This window comes from Molothrus aeneus, chromosome 5, assembly GCF_037042795.1.
Source record: "Molothrus aeneus isolate 106 chromosome 5, BPBGC_Maene_1.0, whole genome shotgun sequence".
Lineage (NCBI taxonomy): Eukaryota > Metazoa > Chordata > Aves > Passeriformes > Icteridae > Molothrus > Molothrus aeneus.
In genome coordinates, this window is record NC_089650.1 from 62,037,182 (window position 1) to 62,059,763 (window position 22,582).

The following is a 22,582-nucleotide window of genomic DNA, read 5'->3' on the forward strand; positions in this document are numbered from 1 at the left end:
AAGATTAGAATCACAGAACCACAAAATTGGAAGAGGCCTTTTAGACCATTTAGTCCAGCTGTCAGCCCAGCACTGCCCTTGTAACCCTTGAACCACTAAACCACATCCCCCAGTGCCAGATCCAGGTGCCTCTTAAACACCTCCAGGGATGGTGACTCCACCACCTCTCTGGGAAGCCCATTCCAATGCCTGACCACCCAGGCAGCAAAAGGATTTTTTCTAATATCAAATTTGAATCGTTCCTGCCTCAGCTTAAGGCCATTTCCTCTCATCCCCTCATGGCAGGCACAGCAGAAAAGGCTGGCCCACACCTCACGACTCCCTCCTTTCAGGAGCTGTGGAGAGTGATGAGGTCCCACATGAGTCTCCTCAAGACCAAACACTCCCAGCTCCCTCAGTCATTCCCCAGAAGAGGTTCTCTAGTCCTTTTTGCCCTTTGTTGGACACACACCAGTATCTCCTTGTCCTTTTCAAACTGGGGGGGCAGAAGTGGACGCAGCACTCGAGGTGCGGCCTCACCAGTGCTGAGAACAGGGGGAGAAACTCTTCCCTGGTCCTGCTGGCCACACTATTCCTGACACAGGCCAGGGGCCATTGGCTCCTTGGCCACCTGGGGACATGCTGGCTCATGCTCAGCCACAATGAACCAGCACTCCCAGGTTGGGCCGCTTTCCAACTCCTCCATCCCGGCCTGTAGCACTGCAGGGTTGTTTTGTGGCCAAAGTGCAGTGCCTGGCATTTGGCCTTGTTGAACCTCATGACATGAAACAATGCACTAAGGGATCTGTTTAAAAGCTACAGTTATTAATGCAGAGGCAACTTTTTTTTCCACTCTGTACCAAAAATTAATTCAGTTTAAATTTTTATGGCACTCTTGAAAGAGGCAGGGCTCAGTTTCATTTTAACTATGGGCCTGTTGTGGCTCATAGTACAGCTCACAGCAGCCCAGCTGAGCCCCAAATCATCAAACTGAAATTCAAGCTTCAAGTTGAGCCTCTAAATTACACTAAAGATTAAACCCCTTTGAAAAGAGGGGGCTACTCCTCTGTTGCAGTTTCTGGCCTAGCTCATCTTCTGAACCTCCCTCTGGGACTGAAGGTTGTGGAAAAGACCCACGGCTACTCCTGTTCCTGTTCCTGAGTTTGCAATGCTGAGTCCCACCTAACAAAGCCCTGCCTTACTTCCAGTAGTGATTGTCAATCTATCCCTCTCATTCCTTGGTCTCCAAAGTCCCCTGGATTCCTTGCATGTATATTACCTCCACTGTATGAGGTGTGCTACCCTTGCCAGCTACAGCATTCATCTTATGCAGTGTATCAAACCACAGACTTTTATCTATGTGGGACTATTACATATGTTCCCTGGGGTGGCATGAACTCAATGCAACACACTGGTTTGGAGGATTTTGAATTTATTTCCCATGATGGAAGAGTTCTTATATCTCACTTGGGGTTTTATGGTACCACTGTACCCCAGACTGATGCGGTCATTTCTGTAAGAAGAATCTCATTGCAAGAACATTTGAAATAAAAGAAATGAAAGTAGTTTTTAAGAGCAATAACATTTTAATTCAACCATTTAAATCTAATGTTCCCAGTACTGAGACCCTTACCCCGTATTTCTACTAAAGTCAGTTTGGGGGGGGGGGTTTCATTTTTAGAATACAAACCCCTAATCATACCCAAACATAAATCAGATTATTTAGTCTTGATGGAGAAAAAGTATGAAAAAAGACCCTGCTTTGCTTTTTTATGAAGTAAGCAAACATGTGATGAGAGTTGTCAATTGAAGTACCATGTCACCACTGATGACAAGAGTGGATCCTTTGCCAGTGCCTGCAAATGCAGCCCACCTGCCATTCTATAGCCTTGGTGTGGTTCCATTCATTTCCTTAATGCCCAAGCCAGAGAAATGGGACTTTGTGGACTGATAAAAATCTAATAAGGAATAACTAGGCAGGTTCTGTATGGTGACAGCATAATCTTCCAGCCAAGAATATTAAGTATCCTGTGCTTTATATGTAGTAGTTTAATACCCCCCATACCTTCCCTAAGTAGTCTTAATTGGCCTTAAAATCAAGGTACCCAAATTGATGAGCCTCTTGTGAAATGCCTGGTCTACATTATTTTGCAGCAAAAATGCCAAAAAGTTCTCTGCATGTTCTCAAAGTACTGTACGACTGGTTAGTATCTTCAGCATCAGTCTTTCTGCTGATTAAAGGTCCTATGCTGAGAAATTCCCTCTTCCCCACAGATGTGTTTTATAATATTTAGCACTCAGTGCTTTACACTATCAAAGCATTGTACGCATGCTATCTAATATCTCCTAATTAACTCATACATCTCCTATTAAAAAAGCATCCAAAATTAATGACATATGGTATCGCTGGCTTTTGTACAACACATGCAAACGCAGCTTTCGGGTTTTACAAGAAACGTGGGTAAGCTGAGATTCCTTTCTGAAATCTGACAAACACTTTGCCATATCCGACTTGCAACAGAGAGGAAATGAACAGCGATGCAAATTGGACCTTCACAATTTTAGATCTGTGACTGAATGCGCACACAAACACCAGCACGGGCGAGGGCTTCAGAGCCAACAGTTTTGGTCCTTTAATGAGGTGCACATCAATTGCACGCATTTCCCACAGACTTTGCTCTCAAGATCTGTAGAATGCATGAGAAACAAGTAAAGTCTGTCATTTTGGTATCCATCAAAGCTGTCTTCCATGTGAGGAAGTGGCTAATTTGTCATTTCACACTCAAAAAGGCGTGAAAGGCAAAACGGAGGGAGGTTAGATGGAACAGAGGAGAGGGGGGGCTGTGACTCAGCCATGAGAGGAGACAGTAGGCCTGATTTTGAGCTTGTGTTTGTTGCTGCATATCAGGAATAAAATCAATTGAATAATACTGATGTAAACCAGACAAGGATGAGGCCAGTATTTCTTGCTTATGTGTAAAAATTTACATTATTAAACCCAAAATATAAACCAAGGAACAAGGAACACTTTACAAATGAAATTATGGTATACAGCAAATTTCTAACTTACAAGTTTTATTTACACGTGGACATCTCTTATTTAATTATAATAAAAGTATTAATTCCAACAATGCAAATTTTCAACTTAAAAATACATAAGACCTTTGAGAAAAAATCCCAAAGAATACACACATCTGAGGAATGTCAGCTCTGTGTCAAGAGCACTGGCCTCAGCCACTACATATTTCCCTCATCGTCTTTCATTTTAGCCTTGTTGTTGTCTTTTAATTTTCTTTTCCTCTGCATAAAACAAAGCCAGCAAAGGGCCAGAGAAACAGTCAGAGTCAAACCTTTAGAGGCATAGAAGAGGTGCAGGCAAGAGTCCCATTATTTGTTAATAGGATTTGTGCACATACCTCCCATGGACCACTTAGGAAATTTACTCCCAAGCATCTCGGTGGCAATTTCAATTAGAGTCAGCATTTCATTTCAGCAGATGGACTGCAAACTGGTGGCTACTCAAACACTAACGAGTAACACTCGATAATTCCCCTCTCTTAAACTATGATTATGCTTTCTCTTTTTTATGGGCAGAATGAATGCTGTCCCTAAGCCAAAACTTAATTTGATTTTTTGCTGTGCCTCTCTGTGCTAGCAAACCCCACCCGTGTGCCTGTATACAGGCCCAGTGGGTAAATTAGGGGTATTTTTGCAGATCTGTCACACATTTCTACCATGCTTCTTATTCAGAAAGATGCCAAAGAACTGGAAGTACATCTGCCTTCCCCTGAAATGTAGCCACCTCTGGGGTGGAATGTGGCAGCAAATGTTAATATGGGAACACAAACACTAAACCCTATGTGAAAATTACAAAGGAAGTAAAGAACACAGCTCACGCAGTCTAAGGCTACCCAGAAATTAGCTAAAAGTGTACACTTTTTCTTTTTTAATGAACGCATTTGAAATGATTGCCTGGTTTGCAGCACTCCAATAAGGAACATCTCATTTGGCATTGAATCCCACTGTACATTCTCACACAGATTAACAGTGATGGTAAATTTTCTGATTTCAAGAAGAAGCAGTACTAACTCATAGGCAAGATGCACAAAACCAGAACACAGTATTTCTTTTTTTTTTTTTTTATGGAAAATGTCCTTTCTTTAAATAGCATTTACAAACTATGTCGATGGTGGCCTGGCTGGCTCGTGGTGCCTTCGGTTTCGCTTTTTTTTCATCTCCTGCACATGCTTCCACTTGGCACCACCTTTGTTCCGCTGCCGCCGCTTCTCCCGGTGCCACATCTGTTCACAGTACTCATCCAGGCTAAAGCTGGGGCTGCTGACCAGCTGGATATAGTCCTTGTACCTCAGCCGGGACTCTGTCAGCAAATCCCTCACCCGGCCCTCCTCATCCTCCGTCTTCTGGGTGCTCTCCATCTGTCCATTCTCGATGACGTTCAAATTCAGCTTCACGATGGTGTGCACAAAGGTGTGCTCCTGGGCTTTGCAGAAATAGGCTCCCGCGTCCCTTCTCTGCAAGCTGCGGATCAGCAGCCCGTGCTCCGTTTTAATGATCCTTTCATCAGCCTTCAGCTGTGGGGGTGGACAAGAAAAGAGCACAGGAGGTGAGTCTCACAGTCAAAATGAGATGTGTGTCAATGCTATGCTGAGGTGGAGGCACGGCCTGGCTGTCACATGGCGTGTCCCTTCCCTGTGGTACAGCTGGGACAGAAACCAGCAGTTCCCTCAAGGCCTGAGTCCTGTTCCTAACTGCAACATCTGGATCACGGACACTCAGCATGCAGTAGCAAAAGACACATGCTGTACAGCTGACAGGACAGACAGCAACACTCATCACAGCACAGTGCAGTCAGTGAGGCTGCATTCTCCAAGGAAGGGGAGCTATTGACTGCCACTAATCCCATCATTTTTTTAGCAGCTCTTTCTGAGGTAACTGTAATACACCCAAAATACCAGAGTGCTTGCAATGCTGAGGCCCTGTTATGATGAATATGAATACTACTACTGATCTTTACAGTGAAATGCTGTGTTTCTGATCTTCTTCAACCAAGTTTTACAGAAGGAAATTGATCCTGGCTTTGACTCACTGAGATGTGATTAAAAGCAGGCAATAAGGCTGGATGGATACAACAAAGTACAGCTCTTTTATTGCTAAGATCTGTGGAGAATAACTTTGAGAAAAATAAGACTTAAAAAAAATCCAAACGCTAAACAAAAGAATAAGATTGCAAGTGGGAGCTGAAATCTGACAGCATAGAGATGTAATTTCATTTACTAATATAAATATTTAAAAAATGCAGGGTCTCACATGTTAGAAGTAAGGTGTACCTTAGACCAGTAAAACTGTCAGGTAAGTTATATATCTGGTAATCTGAAAATTATTTCTAAACCAACTTAAATAAAAAAATAGCTCCCCTCCTCAAAAAAAAAAAAAAAAAAAAAAAGCAACAAAAAAGCCAAACCCAAACCAAACCAAAAACAGGATGGGGCATTGGGCACCTAAGTATTTTTACATCTGGGAAACATAGAAGGTAAGTGATTTGCCAAAGAGCATATAAAGATTAGTAGCAGAGGTGGAAGTAGAAAGCAGAGCCCTAACTCCCGACATCCAGCACCAGCATTTCCTTTGAAAATGATGCCGGTCTGTCCCAGGCTGTTCCCTCCCAGGCGTGCTGTGTTCTGCTGCCACACAGAGGCTTCAGCACAGCTGGCACCCACAGGCCTGGACTGCTGCTGGAGGCAGCCTCAGCTCTGCTGGTGGCATCACTGCCAAGGGGGGAAACTCCAGCTCAAGTTGGGTAGTGGGTTTGAGAAGGGGGGCTGGGGGCAGAAAGAACCAACAGAGAATCTGCAAAATTTCCCAGAGTGCACATCTGACCCTCCAGCAAACTTCAGAGGGTGAAGATCAGGGAGGCATAAAGATGACTAAATTAGATTTATTCACAGTGGGTAAGCTACACACTGTTTCTTTATGTAAAAAATCTGCACACGATTCCCTCTGCTACTCCATGGGAAAAAATTTATACATGCATATGATTCTCCATCTGTTATGATTCTAACTCACTGGTACTTTATCATAATAGAGTCTCTTGGAGCAAAGGGATGGATGAGATTACCTTAGAGGGCTTTTAGTTTTACCCTTTTCTAAGTTTCTATGAAAATGACTTTGAAATCATTAAAAAAGTTTTAGAGACCATATTGAGATCACCAGAAAGAACAATACACATAGAAATAATACAACCAGAGACAGAGATTTTTGTTTCCTACTGCTTCAGTTGTCACAGTCTTCAGTAACATATGCATTAGACAGGTATGTAGGAAAGTCTTATGGATGGATGGATACAGGTCTGTGTACTGCCACAGACAGGAGAGCAGCAGACACAAGAAATCAGCTGCTACAAAAGCAGGTCAGATTGTATCTCTGGTTGTCAGTTTCTCTGGCCAAGTATTTTTTGGCTCCTGCCCCCAGTTGTTGGTGTTGGGAGCTTTAGTTTCGCTGTTTGTAAACTGTATATAAGCATGTCTACTCAGTACCCAGAGGGTGAAATGATACAAATTTCAGGAAATTCCTGGAAAATCGATTGCCCTGACAACAGGTGCTACATGAGCACAAGCTACTTCTGATTTACCACACTGAGTTTAAACCAGATAAATTATGGTGAAGCCACATGCACAGAAGATAACAGGGGGACAAACTAGAAAAGGCTGCTCTTCTTTTGCAGAACCCACAGCACATGGCACTAGTCCTCAACGGGATCAGCTAGTGACATTTCACTCCAATTAAATACTCCTTTTTTACAGTAAAAACAGGAGCATAAAATTTACAAAAGAATCCACAAATAAGGAGCTGTAGGCAGAAATATGTCTAGGACAGGTGTTTCCTTGTGGTGCTGTGCTCCAGAGAGAGCAGCAGGAGCAGGGGCCAGGTGGAAGTGCTTGGAGGCCTGGCTTTTCCAAGACAACAAGGAAATCCCTTTCTTCTGCCCAGGCTTCATGTCAACATGAAGATCCACGTTTGCAAAATTGAGGGAGAAGCCTGGGAAGAAGCAGCTAACTTCCAGACATTTGGGTTTCATAAGGCACTGTGCAAAGACCAAGTTCCCACATTGCCTGAGTGAAAACAGGACTGATGTCTTTGAGCTTGAGGCTTGATGCAATCTCAGCAGTAGCATCTGCCTGCCGGTGGCTCTGCCAGTATTGTAGTCTAGAGCCTCTTGACAGCTGTGCACCTCCCACACTTGGAAGGGCTCCAGCTGGCTGTTTGGGCTGGCTGGGTGCCAGTCCAAAGTGCCCTCTCCAGGGTTTTGCCTCTTTTCAGTGAAAGAAAGGCAGAATAATGGCAGATCTAGCCTTGAAAAGATCACTGGACCCCCAAGTCCAGCACCCTGCTACTCATAACTATTTGCCATTTGTGTAACAGCCATCACTTTTTAGTCATAATTGTGTTAACTGATGAAGCTGTACCCCCTCTGCCTTGGGATACTGCAGAGAAAGGTAAAAGTCTAAATTGGTTATGTCCCTTAATCCTAGCCCATCATGACTCCTATTTTGAATGAAGCAGTGCTCCTACACAGTGTCCTGTGTTAACCTTGGACACTGATTTAGGGTGACTGTCACCTCCTCCTCTGTGCCTTCATTGTTCATTCCTTTCTTATCCTCTGGCAGGATAAAATTATGGCTCCGATTTCACACATATTGAGCAACACTTCATTACTGCTTTCCCCCCTCACTTCTCTTTTTGGTATCCTGTTTATGTTGTTTTACCCATAGGTTCAGAACTCCTCCTGTCTTTCCTCTCTGCTTTCCTCCCCACAGGGCTCTGGAGTTTCATAAACACCTGGCATTTCATTACTTGGTAGTAGATCTTTAACCTTTCACTTGAATGTTTAATGTGGTCTTTGGTTCCTGACCTATAGATGTAAAATGTATTTTATTAAATTCTGAGGAAAGTGAGAAGATTACTTAGATAAAAGAAATTTTGCTTTGTTCAACTGTGGATTCACTGTTTCACCCCCCACCATGTCAAAATCAGTAACTCTTCTAAAATATTTCTAAATAGGATTTAGCAATTCAGAAGTACACAGGCTTAGATTCATAAAAGCTTGCTGACATGTCCTTAAATTTGAGCATACAATAAAACTTTAACGTGAAAGATAGCTTTGTTCCATAGGAAACAACATAAAAATCATTAAAAATGAAGCAATTGATTACCAATCGCTTTCTTTTCTCAGTGAAGTGGGAGCAGATTTTTCATGAGATAGTATCAACAAATTGTACTTTCATCTTTCATGATAAGCACATAAGTTTTCCAAAATTTACATTAACTGAATTACGGCACATGCCATAGATTCTGGCAATGCATGATAAAGGGAAAAGAACTCCATGCAAATCTGACACTTGATTTTCACAATCTGAATTTAGCAACGAAGAAAAAAAAATATTGCCAATAATGATGGCAAATCTTTAAACGATCAGTAAGTTGGAAAACAACCAAGGATTTGAAAGTGCTGTGGCACCAGGTTCAGTCAATGTTTTTTGTCCTTTGCTAATGATGTGTTTAGATAGCTCCCTCTTTACAAATAATTCACATGTCAGCTCTTTCACAGTTAAAACACTGCACCTGTCTGGGAGAAGAAAATGGCTTCAAAGCCTGCCTTTCCTCATTAATCAACATGTGAAAAAATGTTAGAGGTAAAGCTGGACTAATCATGGGTTAGCTGCAACCCCTGAACAAATTGAGAGAGGGAGAAAAGAAAATGAGGAACATTTGCAGAGAATTCACATTCATCTTTGTTTTTCTATTGTTTTCTTCATCCTCATCATTTGACTGGAAATACAGATCACTCTAGGGTTTTTCTGACATTATTGTTACACATGACTGTTTCTCTTGTATGGGAAAATAATAATTTAGCTACAACACAGCTGTATAGTTAATTTTTTTTAAAACATCTTTTTTTTAATTCACCAACAGTCTCAGGAAAAATGAAGAATGTGTTGCTGGTAAAATGGCATTAGGGACATGCATGATTCCTATTAATTTCAAGGTGAAGTTTACTTCTTACTCTGAGACTAAACTTTAAACTCCTCCTTCCTATTACTTCTCCAATATATCCGAATCAAATCAGAAATGTCACTCAGTACAGTTACTTCTCCTCTTTCCCAATGAAACTGTCAAAAACATTAGTTTTACTTAAGACACTCAAGGTATTAGAAGAAAAAAAAGGCAATGAGTTATATAGTAAAATAAAAGAATGAAAGCATGCAAACTTAGGCTGCAGAATTAATATCTTTTTTTTTTCTTTTTCCCAACTCTCTTGACCTTCTTTTTCATTGACGTAAAGATTCAAACACCAAATTACACTCCCCTGACAGAAGATACTAGTGGAAATTCAGTCCTTGCTGTGTGTCTTCTGCCTGACTCAGCCATCATCCAACTTTTGAATTTCAGGGCTGGCACTGAATCTGTGGCTTTTTTTCTTACAATTCTGCTAGACCAGATGTTTGCAACAAAGTTCCCATCATGATGCAAAAACCTCCAGATGCAAAAAGATACTGAAACTTATCTCTTGGATAAATTGAAAATAATGCCTAAAATGTGGAATGAAACAACATCTCCCTGCTCTGATGAGGGAGCTAGGTTACAATGTTGTGCCTTGGAATATGTCCTGCACAAAAGTGGGTCTGGCTCTTGTATCTACCAAAATATCAGACGGTCCTTAAGTTTGGTCCATCAGGAAAACACAATTTGAGCTGTGGGGCAGGAATGTGGAAAGGATGAGAATTGCTGAAGGATAAACTGGAATGTCCCCAGGCATTTTGGTGGATTTATTTTCACCACCAGGTATAAGCAGAGCAGAAAGAAGAAAGTTAAAAGTGATCTGCACCTATTTTGTCACTTTAGACCATATGGTTTGTTCTGTCCCCTGCTGCTGAGGTGGCAGCTTGGCACATCGGGAGCCACAGGGGACTGAGGGTGAAATGCAGCCTAAAGCAGAGGGGCTGAAGCTTTTCAGAGCAACGAGGCACCAAAACTAATGCCTTTGTAGGGAGCCATGCATTTGCTTTTTGCAGTCCTGACACTTTTTATGTACATAAAATAACACAGGACTTTTTTTGAGAAATAACTAGTATCTGTTTAAAGCTTCAGAGAGCTTCAGCAGTTCAAGACACTATGAACAGATGACGTCCCCAGAGTTTTTTATGAACTCCAGGCACTGAAACACTCTCCGTCATCCCAGTGAGTAACGCTGCACGCACAGGAACAAACATGATCAATTGCGTGAGCAACAGTAACCACAAAAGCACTAGATATTTGACTCCTGACCTTAAAACAGCCCTAAACTACAGGGAAATGTACTCCCACTGGCAGCAAAATGACCTGGTGACAGCTTCTGTACCACAGGAGATCCTGTCCCTCCCTGCAGGTTGCTCTGCCTGGAAGTCACATTCTGAACCATGACCTTAAGGGTGAAATGTCGGGGACATCCTGCTGGGCCAAATGCTTCCCATCTAGTCTGGATTTTGCCCTTTCCCTTCCCTCAGGAAGCTGCACTGCATGTCTGGGACAGTGCAAAGCCATCTCTTTGTAAAGCCAAGTTTAAAGACTTGCTAAGACATTACAGCTCCAGCCCTGGAACTAAAAGTCCGTAACCTAAGTTCCAGGTGCGTGGAGTCATTTGCAAAGCATGGTATCGTCATCACAATAAGTTACACTGCTAAGACATGCACCAAAAGAATGCACAGTGTTATTTGAGAAATCTGCTGCAGGAAGGGTGACAGAGAGCAGAAAATATAATTGTAATGGGAAAAGTTATGGTAATGCATTGGTTGAGCAAAGATCAAGCTATACATTAAATATGACCTCAGTGTTTCTGTCACATATGGTATTTTTGTCAAACTGAAGTACTTTGAAAAGAAAGTCAATTACTCCGCTCTTTGGATTTTCTAGGAAGGTCTCCATTCAGGTTTTTATACTGATGAACTCATTTTCACTGGTAAGTCAAGTTAGAAAACCTGGAAACCTCAATTTCTGGATCTGCAAATTATTAAGGGATTAATATATTAACCACTTCACCCTTATTCCATCAAATAGGAGGAATGATTGTTCAGCATCTCTACAGACCTGGTCAATCATTTAGGGATCCATAAATGAAATTAGGAATTTAACATCCCGCATTTGAAAGGATGCAATTTCTACATTAATAGAGTTATCTTAAAAAGTAAACAAAAAGTTTCTTTTTTGTTGTTTCTTCTAAAAATGATGTCTATCAATATAATATAAGCAAATAGAGTTTTTTCAGGAGTTCAATTTCTTAGGATCCTGAAACTAAGCTGGGTCAAAATACTATAAATTGTTATTATTAGAATTTTCTGGCAAGCTTCAAACATAACTAATATCTATAGAGTCTTCAAGTGACCTGATCCTCGAACCATCAATGTGTGCATATGCATTTCTATAGGCTATTATCTTCAGACTTAAAAAAACTAAACAACCAAAAAACCCCCCAAAACCCCAACAAAAAAAACCCCAAAACCATCCCAAGATCTGATTTTTACTAAAACTAGATCACAGAGGCACTGCTGTGGATTAAGGTACAATGTGTGACAAAAAGCTCTTTGCCTACTTCTAACATTCATATTGTAGAGAATCTGTGCACATTTCTCCTTCAAATTTTCTACTAAATTTGCCTCAGAGGTTAATCCAGCCTTTTAGGAAAGATTTACTTTTCTCATGCAAACAGATGTCAGACTGTTTACACAGAGCAAGCCCAGTAAACATTGCTGTTAATGTGCAAAGATGAATTCTGTGTGCTTGCTGGGACTTCTAATGCCACCACACATGTGCACACATTCCCTAAATCCCTCCCAACGTGCACATCCTTGGCATGCTGGGCAGTCCTGCTATACTGGACAGCATCAGGCCTGGGTAAGGAGCATTTGGATCAGAACAAATAGGAGGGGCCAGGCCACTGCCACAACAAACCTCTTGGAAATGCAATGTGTATCAAGAAGAGTATAGCCTTAATTTAGGCTATGCCATACATGTTACATGCTGTAAATTTGCTCAAAACTTGGTTTCACCTGCAGTTTGTTCTATGATCAAACAAGAAAGACAGCTTGAGCTTGGTTCCATGACCTTCAGAGGCCTAGCTGAACCTGTGATTTATGAGCAAATCAACTGATAATATCTTTTTCCTTAAATTGACACAGATAAAAACTCAAAAGCAGTCCTTCAAAAGAGGCTTTTAAGTCTTGAAAGTGTAATCTCTTATGATATAGAAATATTACATTCTTCACAGGGAACTGGCTCCTTTATGCAAAGTTTATAGCTCACGGTATAGTTGCAATTCTTTTTTAAAAGATTGAGTCTTCTCAAAACTTGACTTCTCATTCATAAAAAAAAGAAAGAAAACCATACAAAAGGAAAGAAAAACAACAAGAACAAACACCCCCTCTCCCCCCTGCCCCCAAGTCAAAACCTTGTTAGCTATCTGCTTAAATTTACTTTAAAATTAGTCTTAAATACACGGTAATAGTTAAGAAAGTACTTTACTTGTTTCCCTGAACATCAAATATGTGAGTGCATTTACAAACTGCTGCCTTAGGGAAGGTGAGCACCGAGTCTGCTGTACAGGAGGGTAAAGGTAATTCCATTTCAGTAAAATGAATGACTGTAGGTCTTTAAATGCCAATACACTTCTAGCTGGGTGTGCACTTCAACCTCCTGTGGCTGAGAGGGTGCTTGGCCATCTGATCAGAAGGCTTTTTTTTGTTTTTTCCACATACTGGCTATAATGGGGGTTACAGGTAGTATTTCAAAGTAGCAATCTCTTTCTTTTGGTGTTAATGCACCTATCTAAAAGTTAATTATGCTTTTTTTCCCCCAGCAGAGGAAAAAAGTTTTGTCAATCCAAAACACGTGTAAGAGAAGAGGAATAAATTAGAAGTACTGGAGTGTTACAGTCAATATACAGCCTTGTAGGTTTTTGTCTTATCTGGCAGAAAATTAGAAGTACCTCCTAACTCTGGCTTTCTAGGCCATGATATAACTGAGGTTGCAACTTTGGGGTGAGTACCATGAGTCACATCTCACCCAGAGGTGATTCCCTCTCAGACACCTGCTCTGGCCTGCAATTCCCCAGCCTTTGGAAAGGACCAGCATGGCCTCTGCACTCAGGAAGTCTCGTAGGATGAATTATCATTGAGAGTGGAACAGCAGTTGTATGTTTGATAGTTCCTGTCATTTAAACTGATTTTTGTCTTGGATGAACATCTAACAGAAAAGCATATCTAGCACCTGGGACCAGATCCTTTGAAAGGGCAGTTCATTTCCCTTCTCCTTCCCTGTTGCCATGGTTGCCATCACAGCAGGACTTGGCCTCAGACACAAAATCACTCATGTAAGAGAAAGGCTATGAAAACTCCTGAGGTTTGAAACTCACTCACAAACCCAGTCCAAACCAGTCCCAGTACATTGACCTTTTAGTCATGTTGGAGAGCCCCTTTGTCACTAGCTCAGAGAGGAATCATCAGGAAATTGTGCAGGGGGTTTGCAGCAACCTGGAGGCTTCTCCAGAGATTCTCCATCAGTGAGGACCACAAAGCTCAATCCCAAAGGAATTAAGGGCCATCACAAATCTCACTGCTTTCTACATCAGATGCAAGGAGCAATCCTTAACCTGAATTCTCTAAATGCCATTTAAGCAAAAATCTCAGAGTCCACTAACAAGAAAAAAGCAAATAAAAAGCCTTTTAACCACAGACCATTCCTCCTCTGGGGAGAGATGGAGAGAAGCAGCAAACCATACATGCAATTCTTAGCTACACTGCTCAACATGGAAAGGGAAAGCAATCAGACACTAAACAGAGCTGAGACTTTATTGAAACATAAGGTTTTGAACATACTTTTACCTACAGAAGCAGATGCACTAACTGTTGGACAAAAGAGCTTTGACTTTTTAATCATTTATCTATATTAAACCTCTTTTTTATTTTTTTTTAATAGGATGGGCAGGTTAAGTCAAAATAAATATCAAAATCTGCTTATGATACAGTGCAAATGGCTTCCCTCTTCCCCACTGCATGCCCCAAATGGTGATAGCAGAATGCTATGTGATACCTAAGGTGAGGCAGGGAAAAGCAAAACATTGACTGGCCCCAGTAACTTCTGCCTCTCAATGCTCAGCTGAATTCTCTATGGAGGAAACCTGCCTTGATGATTATAACTTACCTCTTCTCGGTGTTCTTCTCCAGAGCGTTGAACATACCACCTAATAGAGGCTTGCTGGGACTTAGGAGTACATTCCAGAAAAGTGGAATTAAATTCAATGCCAAAAATCACCTTTTCATCAGCAGTTTCATGACTAATGCCTGGAAAGCAAACATGGTACAGGAGATTAACCCTGACCTGCTTTTTAAAGCAATGGGAAAACAGCCTGATTCAGAACAGATGCTATAAGAGTGACTGAATTATAAAAATGCAAAAGGAAACTTAACTTTTAGCTTAAACTATAACTATGAGGATTTAGAGGCGGCTGCTAACCTTCCTTCAGTGCAACTGGTTTTTAAGGAGGTCAATAAAATCTGTATCATGAGTTTGCTCCATTTTAAACTTGGGGCTTTCACCTATGAGGAATTTAAAAGCTGACCTCTATTTTTCCTTTAAGTAATGCAACTACTAAACCTGAGCTAAACCTGTTAAGTTAGACTCTATGGTCTGGTTTGTTCACCCAAAGGAGTCACAGAGCTAAAGTAAACTGAAGTTTGCTTCCCTTCAGTGTAATTTGAAATGCTCTGTAGTGTGTTTCAGAACAAACACTGAAGGAGCCATGAGGAGATCTGAAATCCTTTCTTGGTCTTCTGTAAACCTGAGCAAATAATTTCTAATCTCTGCATCTTCATTTTTCCTTCTAGTTTGTCTTATCTGTCTTAGCAAGAGACTAAAGCTGTTTCTTATGCCCTGTGAATACCAGAAAGGAAGGTGAAAACAGTGGTGTCTCCTGATTCAAAAGTTAGCTCCACATCAGAATTAAAACAATTTTGGACCATGCTTTCAATATAACAAGTACCTGTATGAGATCTATAAAAATTCATCATTTGCATCATTTCCTTGCACCACTAAGATTTAGGTAGAGCCAAACAATTTCATTCAGCCAACAAAGTCTCTGGGAGAGAATCTCAAACAGTGGAGCAGTGGATTTAAGTAATTTTGGGGACCATAATATTACTGATTATCACAAATGGCCTAAATAAGCCAAGACCCTGGAGTGACACAGGTCAACTTCATGGGTTTATGGCATACAGGAGTCACTCCCAGGTGGATAAAATTGCTATTGGTGGCACTATGTCAGGGCAAAGAATTAATACCAGTTTCTGTGCTACAAGACTGTAGATTTGTCTAATAAAGCTAACTCTTCCAGTATCTCTTTATCCTTCCAGGAAAATGTGACACTGTCAGCCTTTCTGCTAGGGTTTCTATAACCTTGAGCTTTGCACAGTCTCAGATATCAGGGTTTGGAGAGTCGCGGCAAGCAGCAAGCAAGGAAATTCTGGCCCTTGGAATGAACAGGAGTTTTGTCGTTGACTTTGATGGAAATGAGATCCTACCCTGACTTTTTAACTATGTCTGCAAGCACACATGTACAGTCAGAGCCCTCTAGACTGTGCAACAGACTTGAGGCTTTGATCCCATGGCAAGCAGCTCTGATTTCTGCACTGCCTCCCACTGATGCCTGCAGCAGGGACCCAGCACCGCAGCAGCACGGAACAACCAGAGATCAATGGGAAGGGGTGGCTTGTCCCAAAGCCAGTGTTCAACGTGGTGATACAATCAATACTGTTTTGTCTGGATTGTTCACTTTAATAAGCAGCTAGAAGAACCCCAGACAAAGCCACGCTTGGGTTTGAATGCTATTCATTTATTTTGTGCTGCCACAGGGATTGCTGTGTAACCACAGGGTTTCACACTGACAGTGCTCGCTTGAGAGAGAAGGGCTGCAGATGCCAGAGGAGCAGCCAGACCCTTTGGCATCTGAAAAGAGGGTGTGGGAAAAGGAGGGGGGAAGCAGGCAGGGGGAAGGGGGTTCTTGTTAATAACAGGAATATTTAAGTAGCAGTGGGAAGGAGAAGGGGCTGGTTTGGCAGCTGCAGCTCAGCCTTTGGGCCAGTGTCAAGTGGCAGAGAGGAGATGGCATGTTCCCCACCCAACCCTGCAAGCTTCCTTGTGGGATTTACTGCCCTGTTTCTGGATGGAACATCATGCACACCCCATTAGCTAACTTCAGGGACATGTGTGATATTTTGGTGTCGGGGCATATCTTCCTGCCTGGTGTGAAGGGCTGCCCATAAGGGATGCAAGGGGGACATCTCATGCTGGCTGTCCCTTACCAGCTCCAGCTCTGAAAATTTAACTGTGTGAGGGCAAATGGATATGAAGTGTGGCAAAGGCAACTGCTCTGTTGAGCTTAGCAAGTTTTTGGACACAGAGGCTGTCACAGCAAAATCTGCTGCCTAAGCAACAAAAGAGCAAGAAAGGTGAAAAATACTCACTGTCTTCCACATCCCAGCACTGTGCAACTGGGTCTCCATACTTGACATCCTGCCTTCTGGCTCGCCTATGGGAAGAGCATGCAAACTTGTAACACTTCAGACATAATTGCTGGAATGCAACAACAAAATACAGAGGAGCTCAGCAGATGTGGACTTGCATTGCTCCCATCCTACTGCTGACAATTACAGTCTTAACTAAAACCAGTCTCACCCTCAAAGCAGCATATGGCCTAGAGAGATTTGTATAACTGACATCAAGAGAAGAGCCTGTGATTTGGGAAAACCACTGGGAGGGAAAAGAGAAAAACAAGAGAAAAATATCTGCCTAAAATAAAGAGTTGTAAAGCAGTGACAGAAAGAGTGTCTAAACTTGCTTTAGGAGCACAGGTCTAATGGTGGGGTGGACTGTGTTACAAATACCTAAAAACTTTACATGTTGTAGATCATGAAAAAGGTCTGAAGTTCAACAGGTGATATTCAAAATTAAGCTCAGTATTAGCTCAAGGTAATACTGACTAATAAACCAATTATTAAAATGAAGAGAGAAGAGCATGTATTTTAGTTTGTTAAAAAACCAATTGACAAATCTTGTTATTCTTCATCTTAATGAAGAATAAAGACTAAATGGACAGAAAAAACATAAGGCAATGGTCTGAGATGATCTACTAACTTGCCCACCAATCTGGGTGTGTTACATGAACTCACCATGATTTATTGTCATTTCAATGTAATAGCACTAAAAAAAAGTCAACTCTTCCTCTGTGTATGACTGCATTTATTTCACAAGAGCTATGGAAAAAAAAGGGAAACTTTTTCAATTTTTCAGTAGAAGAATTGGAGACCCAGGAAAGAACTGGTTCTTTCCTCACAAGCAGCTGCAGTGGGACCTCCTGTGTGCAGAGCATGGCCTCGGAAGGAGAGCAGGTTGCTAAGGCTGATGTGTTCACTGAGCAAAAGCTGTAGACATGCTGGAAGCACAGCCTTCAGCACAGAAGGAAAACATTCAAGCAACTGATCTGCTGCAGGATTCCCAGGGCCAGTCACCCATCCTTTGTTTTGGAGACACAGACTTTTGGCCTTTCCTCCAAGCTGCACATCTGTTAAAAAGCACGGACCATCGATCTCCGTGTCCCAGCCCACCCCAGACTTCAGCAAGACTCATGTGTCACTAACTTTGCAGTGAGCCTGAACACTTGCTTTTCTCCTTGCTTTTATGCTTCTCTGAATTTAGTTTGCTTTGGCTATGAGGGAGAACACATAAAGTTTCTTGACACCATGACAGGGTAACTTATGAGTCATTAACTTCAATGGCTCAGGACCCAGCCCTGTGACCCCTAAGGTAGAAGGTGTCATTCCAGAGCCTGAGCTCTAACTGCAACCCCACTGCAAGAATTACTGTCAGGAGGATGTTGTCCAAAGCAGAATAAAGAGGCTGTGAAGGACTCTGGTTCCAGCTAACTCAGCCCAAAACTTCAGGAGACACCTCCAGCAGCTTAGGCACTGCACTGTTAGACCCTGCAGTGTGCTCTCCCTCCATCAAGATCCAAGGTGCTGTCCTAGCTGGTGGGTATAGAAAATTCAGATGAAACTTCTTTCACTGTGGAAAGACTGCTGCCAATGTGGTCAAATCATGGTACTTAAATCTCTGTCTCCCTCTCATGGCTAGACCACAAATACAATTGTTGGGTTAGGTCAGGGAATTAAATATATTTTATTATTGACCACTCTGGGATGCTATGTTAAACTCTGCTTTCTAACTACTCTGAAAAACTCAAGAGCTTAAGAGAGGCTCTTGCCTCTTGGGCAGAATTAGCCACAACCTGGACCTCCATCTGAGCATCTTGTGACTTAAAGCATTCAGCATAAAAAAGGAAAGTGATGGATTTATGATCTTCGCTGCTGTAGCCAAGTTACTGTCACACACACTTAAACAAAGCTATGTTGTCTTCACAGCTCTTCGAGCAGAAATGTGAAACATGGCCAGAGTACGATCACATTTTAAGGCAAATGATATGCTAAGTAAAAAGGCAACAAGTTATGAATTGGAACATCTAAAATTCTTGCAAGCAGCAAGATCTTTTACAGCACATCGTGGTTTTTTCTTACCTTTTAGAAGTGGGGGCATATCTGGAACAAGAGTTTCCATCCCAAGCACAGTATGGGTCTCTGGCAAGGCAGCAGTCTGCACAAGCCTTCCCATACGTGTGACATCTGTGCAGAGAGAGCTGAACCAATCCATCCCTGGAACCAATGTACAATTGTTGCTGCAAATCAGGCAAAGCGAATTAATTAGAAGTGTTCTCCAGTAGCTGGTGTAAAAAGTTCCCTTCTTCAGTGCCACAGTTGCAGACTTTTAACCTTACCCCAGATTTTGTAAAACAAGGGAAAAATTCCTCCTTTAGTGTGAAATGTTTCTCAGGGCTCAGTGTGAATTGGCCAGTGCCCATCCACCCCAGCAACACAGAGAGAGGAAAGGGGACTGCAGTCCTGGAAAGACACCAGCACTCAACACCCTCACACCTTTAGATGTGTGCTGTACTAAAATATCAGAACCAAACCACGGAAAGAATGGCTTAATAACACATTTCTAACAAGGGCTGGATAGTCATGATGTTAACAATCTGAGAACTAGGGGTGACCTTGTGTGAATAAACCTCATGTTCTGCTTCTGATCCTGAGGTAGGACAGGGATAATGTTACTGCCCTCTCCCCAGGTGCGAGTGGGTCTCCTGTGGAGCCAAGGGTGGTCCAAGCTGGAGCTGGCTCATGCAGCACTTCCATCTGGCCTGCCACCTTTTTTCATGGGAGATGGGACCCAGCTGTGCTGTGCGTGCCTGAAAGCCAAAATACCTCCTCCCGTGTGAGTGAGCTGGGTTGTGCCAGAGCTGCTCTGGCCACTTCTGCGGGTCAGGGAGGGGTGGCTCTGGTGCCACACTGCCTCCTGAACATGCAAGGAGCCATTCCAGAGCTTGGAGCTGCCATAAAATCCTTTCCCATCAGGAGATACTGCTCTGGGACCAGCCCCTGTGCTGCCAGGGCTGGACCACCCAGATTCAGGCTGCAATTTTAGAGGAGGGCGACTGGTTGTGTGCATACAAATTTTAGCACAGTGAGGCCCTGATCTCTCCTGACTACTAATAAAAATAAAAACAAAAATAGTAATAATAATTTATTGCTAGATTGTAAAGAGACAAGTATTTCTGGAGGCAGGAAAAAGAATGTGCATTGGCTTCTCTTACAAATCCCACTACCATATGACTAAAGGTTTGTTTCCCTGAATAATTACCAGCCTGGGTACACAAATTACTGTTTGTAAGCAAATAGGAATTAGGCAGGGAAACAATTTCAAACACATCCCCTTCCTTCCAGTTACATTTTAAGAGCCATCCTTGGAAAGCTTGGCCACTAAGCAACAGGCGTCACCTGAAAATAGGTGTTCAGTGTACCCCATATCCTCCAGTAGTTAACAAGATTATGATTACCTGTTTCTGAGAAATCTCCATGGTCGAGATAACTGAAGGATGCTGAAAAATAAAACAGCAACATGTATTAGTTTACAAATTCCCTGCTCTTAGTGAAAAAGAGAGCAAAACTTAACACACAATAAGCAAATAAAATTACAGGTTCGTTTGCACGGTTTAAACAAATATGAAAAAAAATCCCAAACAATAGAAAATCATGAAATTCACGCTGCCAAAAAGAACTCCCATCAATTACCCCAGCTGGAAGGAGGCAATTAGATTCTCAGAGTTTGCTATTTACCCCATCCTGGACAATGAGCCTTTACATCAACTTTAGTTCATATTAAGCACTATTTGAAAGGCTTAGTTGCCATTTAAGGGATACATAGGCAGATCTCTGCACCAGGATATATTTCATGGCTATGAGAGACAGTGAAATTTCTGCCTGTAACTGATGTAAGAACAGCACAAAGCTCAGGGTATTAGCTATCACCCAACAGAAGATTAATCTAAGCCTATTGTTTAATATTAATGCAGTCTGAGGAAATAAAGCACATTTTTTCAGCCATTACCCCCTTCAATTTTCTGTATTCAAAAACATAGAGGTAGTAGTTATAAACATTACCAATAAAAATGTGAAGGAATGTCTACTGAGTAGAAAAAAATGACCTCTTTTTTGTTTTAAATATGATATGGCACATTTTCCCTTGACGTTATGTTTTAAGAATGCAGCAAATTGGTGCACATACTGGAACTGCTCATTATTTGGCAGGCCACTGAGTAATCTTGGTATTTTCTGAGTGATATTTATAATTGGTGTCCAAGACAGTGGGAAGAAGACATAGAGATCCTTTAAATCAAAGTTTCACCATACACATGACATATCAAAAGGCATATGAAGAAATGAACTCTTTGAAATAATTGTTAATGGTCCTGTGCTTACACTTGGAAAAGTTTCAAATTCATTTATTCAGTATGGACAACAATTTGGGCTGGACAGCACATAGCAGAGATGATGTGTGGAAATTAATCAAAATGCTGTGGATGCAGACAAACTTTGATGGAAAAGCAAAGTGAAAACTGAAGAAGAGTTGTGCAGCATGAGAAGAAAGCAAATTGAGAATGCAAAGAACTAGGAAGAAACTAATAAATGGAAAAGAAAAATCAGTAGGGAAGACAAAGGCTTCCATTTTTTTGATATAAAAGTATGTTGATGTCAGCTCCTTTACCAGCACTAAAGTTAGTTAGAAATTGTGCCTGTGTAACAAAAAGAATCTTGGGCTTTTCACAAACTGTATTTATGAAGAAGCCATTGGTGTTAGCAGGGTTCCAGTTACAGAATAACCAAATCAAAATGGTAAAAAATACTGAGTCAGCCTTCACCAATAAATAAAGGAACACTGATAATCAAAACTAATTTCTTTTTTATTTTTCTTATGCTTTCAATTCCCAATCTAGCTATTTCAAAGCATTTCTTCACACCCATGGAATTTGGTGTGCTTGTCTTTTAAAACTTATGATTGTACCTAGAATACTGTCAATGCCAATTGGGCCATAGAAAATGTTACATTAAAAATAGAATACTACTATTTTAATATGTATAAATAATAAAAAAAGTGGGCTCATAATAAGATTTCAAACTAGAACAAAGCAGGCTAAATGACACTTTCTATGGGTTTGAAAAATCACGGTCTGTTTGGTTTTGGACATTTTTTAATTGACTTGCCCAAAGAATACCAAGGCATTTAAAAATTTACGTAGTGTCCCTCTGGAAACTTGAATGAGTTCCAGTAAACAAACAACCAGACAGACAAAGCCAGTTTGGGCCACGAAGTCCCCTGAATAATATTTAATTGATGTTGTGGCTATTAATGCTTACCTTGAATATCTGCAGCTCCTCAAGGACCACCTCCTCCTTGGTCCACTTCTCCTTTGTGATACTCACAACCTTCAGGACTGTGCCTACATCTGAAACAAATGTGCCTCATGTAAAACCCTCAGGTATGTTTAAATAGGTGTGGGCCGCTCCATTTCCTGCCCTGTAGATAAAGCTAATCCATGTAGATAAAGCTGCTTTCCAACCACACCTATCCCCACTGCATCCACTGCTGCCTGCAGAGCTCTCTCCATACAGTGCATTTATGGTTTCGCTGTATGGCTGAGCCAACACCGTCACAGGCTGCTCCTGGCAGGGATGGTCCAGCTCTCCTGCTACACAAACACACACACACAGACAAGCATGTCCATGCTGCCAGCTACAAGTTTCTGCACATTTCTCTGAGCCAGAACTGGGGCCCATCTGACCCCAAAGAGAACTGGCTCAGGGGACTAAATTGGCAGAAAATTATTTCCTCTTTTTTATAGAATTCATTTGTTTCTAGTATAGCTCCTTAATCAGAAGTAAACTTCATTTTAATGCAATGAGTTAAGCAATACACTTTTTAAATTTATTTTTTCATTTATAAGGATTTTTTTAAAAAATCCAACTTCATTCAGCATCAAAATCTTAATTTATTCATTACCTCTTTGGAGTCATCTAGAGGATTTTTTGAAGTCAAATCTATTCATCAATTT

The 22,582-nt window shown here is 41.5% G+C and overlaps 1 protein-coding gene across 3 annotated transcripts in view; it reads right to left on the reverse strand.

Annotated features, from left to right (window-relative positions):
* Window positions 1-1,394: 1,394 nt before the first annotated feature.
* The window catches only part of SEMA3D (semaphorin 3D), a 132,222-nt gene continuing 111,034 nt past the window's right edge, over window positions 1,395-22,582 (reverse strand). For all 3 annotated transcript variants that reach the window (XM_066550952.1, XM_066550954.1, XM_066550953.1), the window contains exons 13-18: window positions 21,888-21,976; window positions 20,030-20,071; window positions 18,654-18,811; window positions 16,548-16,612; window positions 14,230-14,369; window positions 1,395-4,571 (exon numbers count right to left, since the gene is read on the reverse strand). In XM_066550952.1, the coding sequence (XP_066407049.1) occupies window positions 4,158-4,571; window positions 14,230-14,369; window positions 16,548-16,612; window positions 18,654-18,811; window positions 20,030-20,071; window positions 21,888-21,976 (908 nt within the window). In that variant the 3' untranslated portion in view covers window positions 1,395-4,157. The remainder of the gene's footprint in view (window positions 4,572-14,229; window positions 14,370-16,547; window positions 16,613-18,653; window positions 18,812-20,029; window positions 20,072-21,887; window positions 21,977-22,582) is intronic.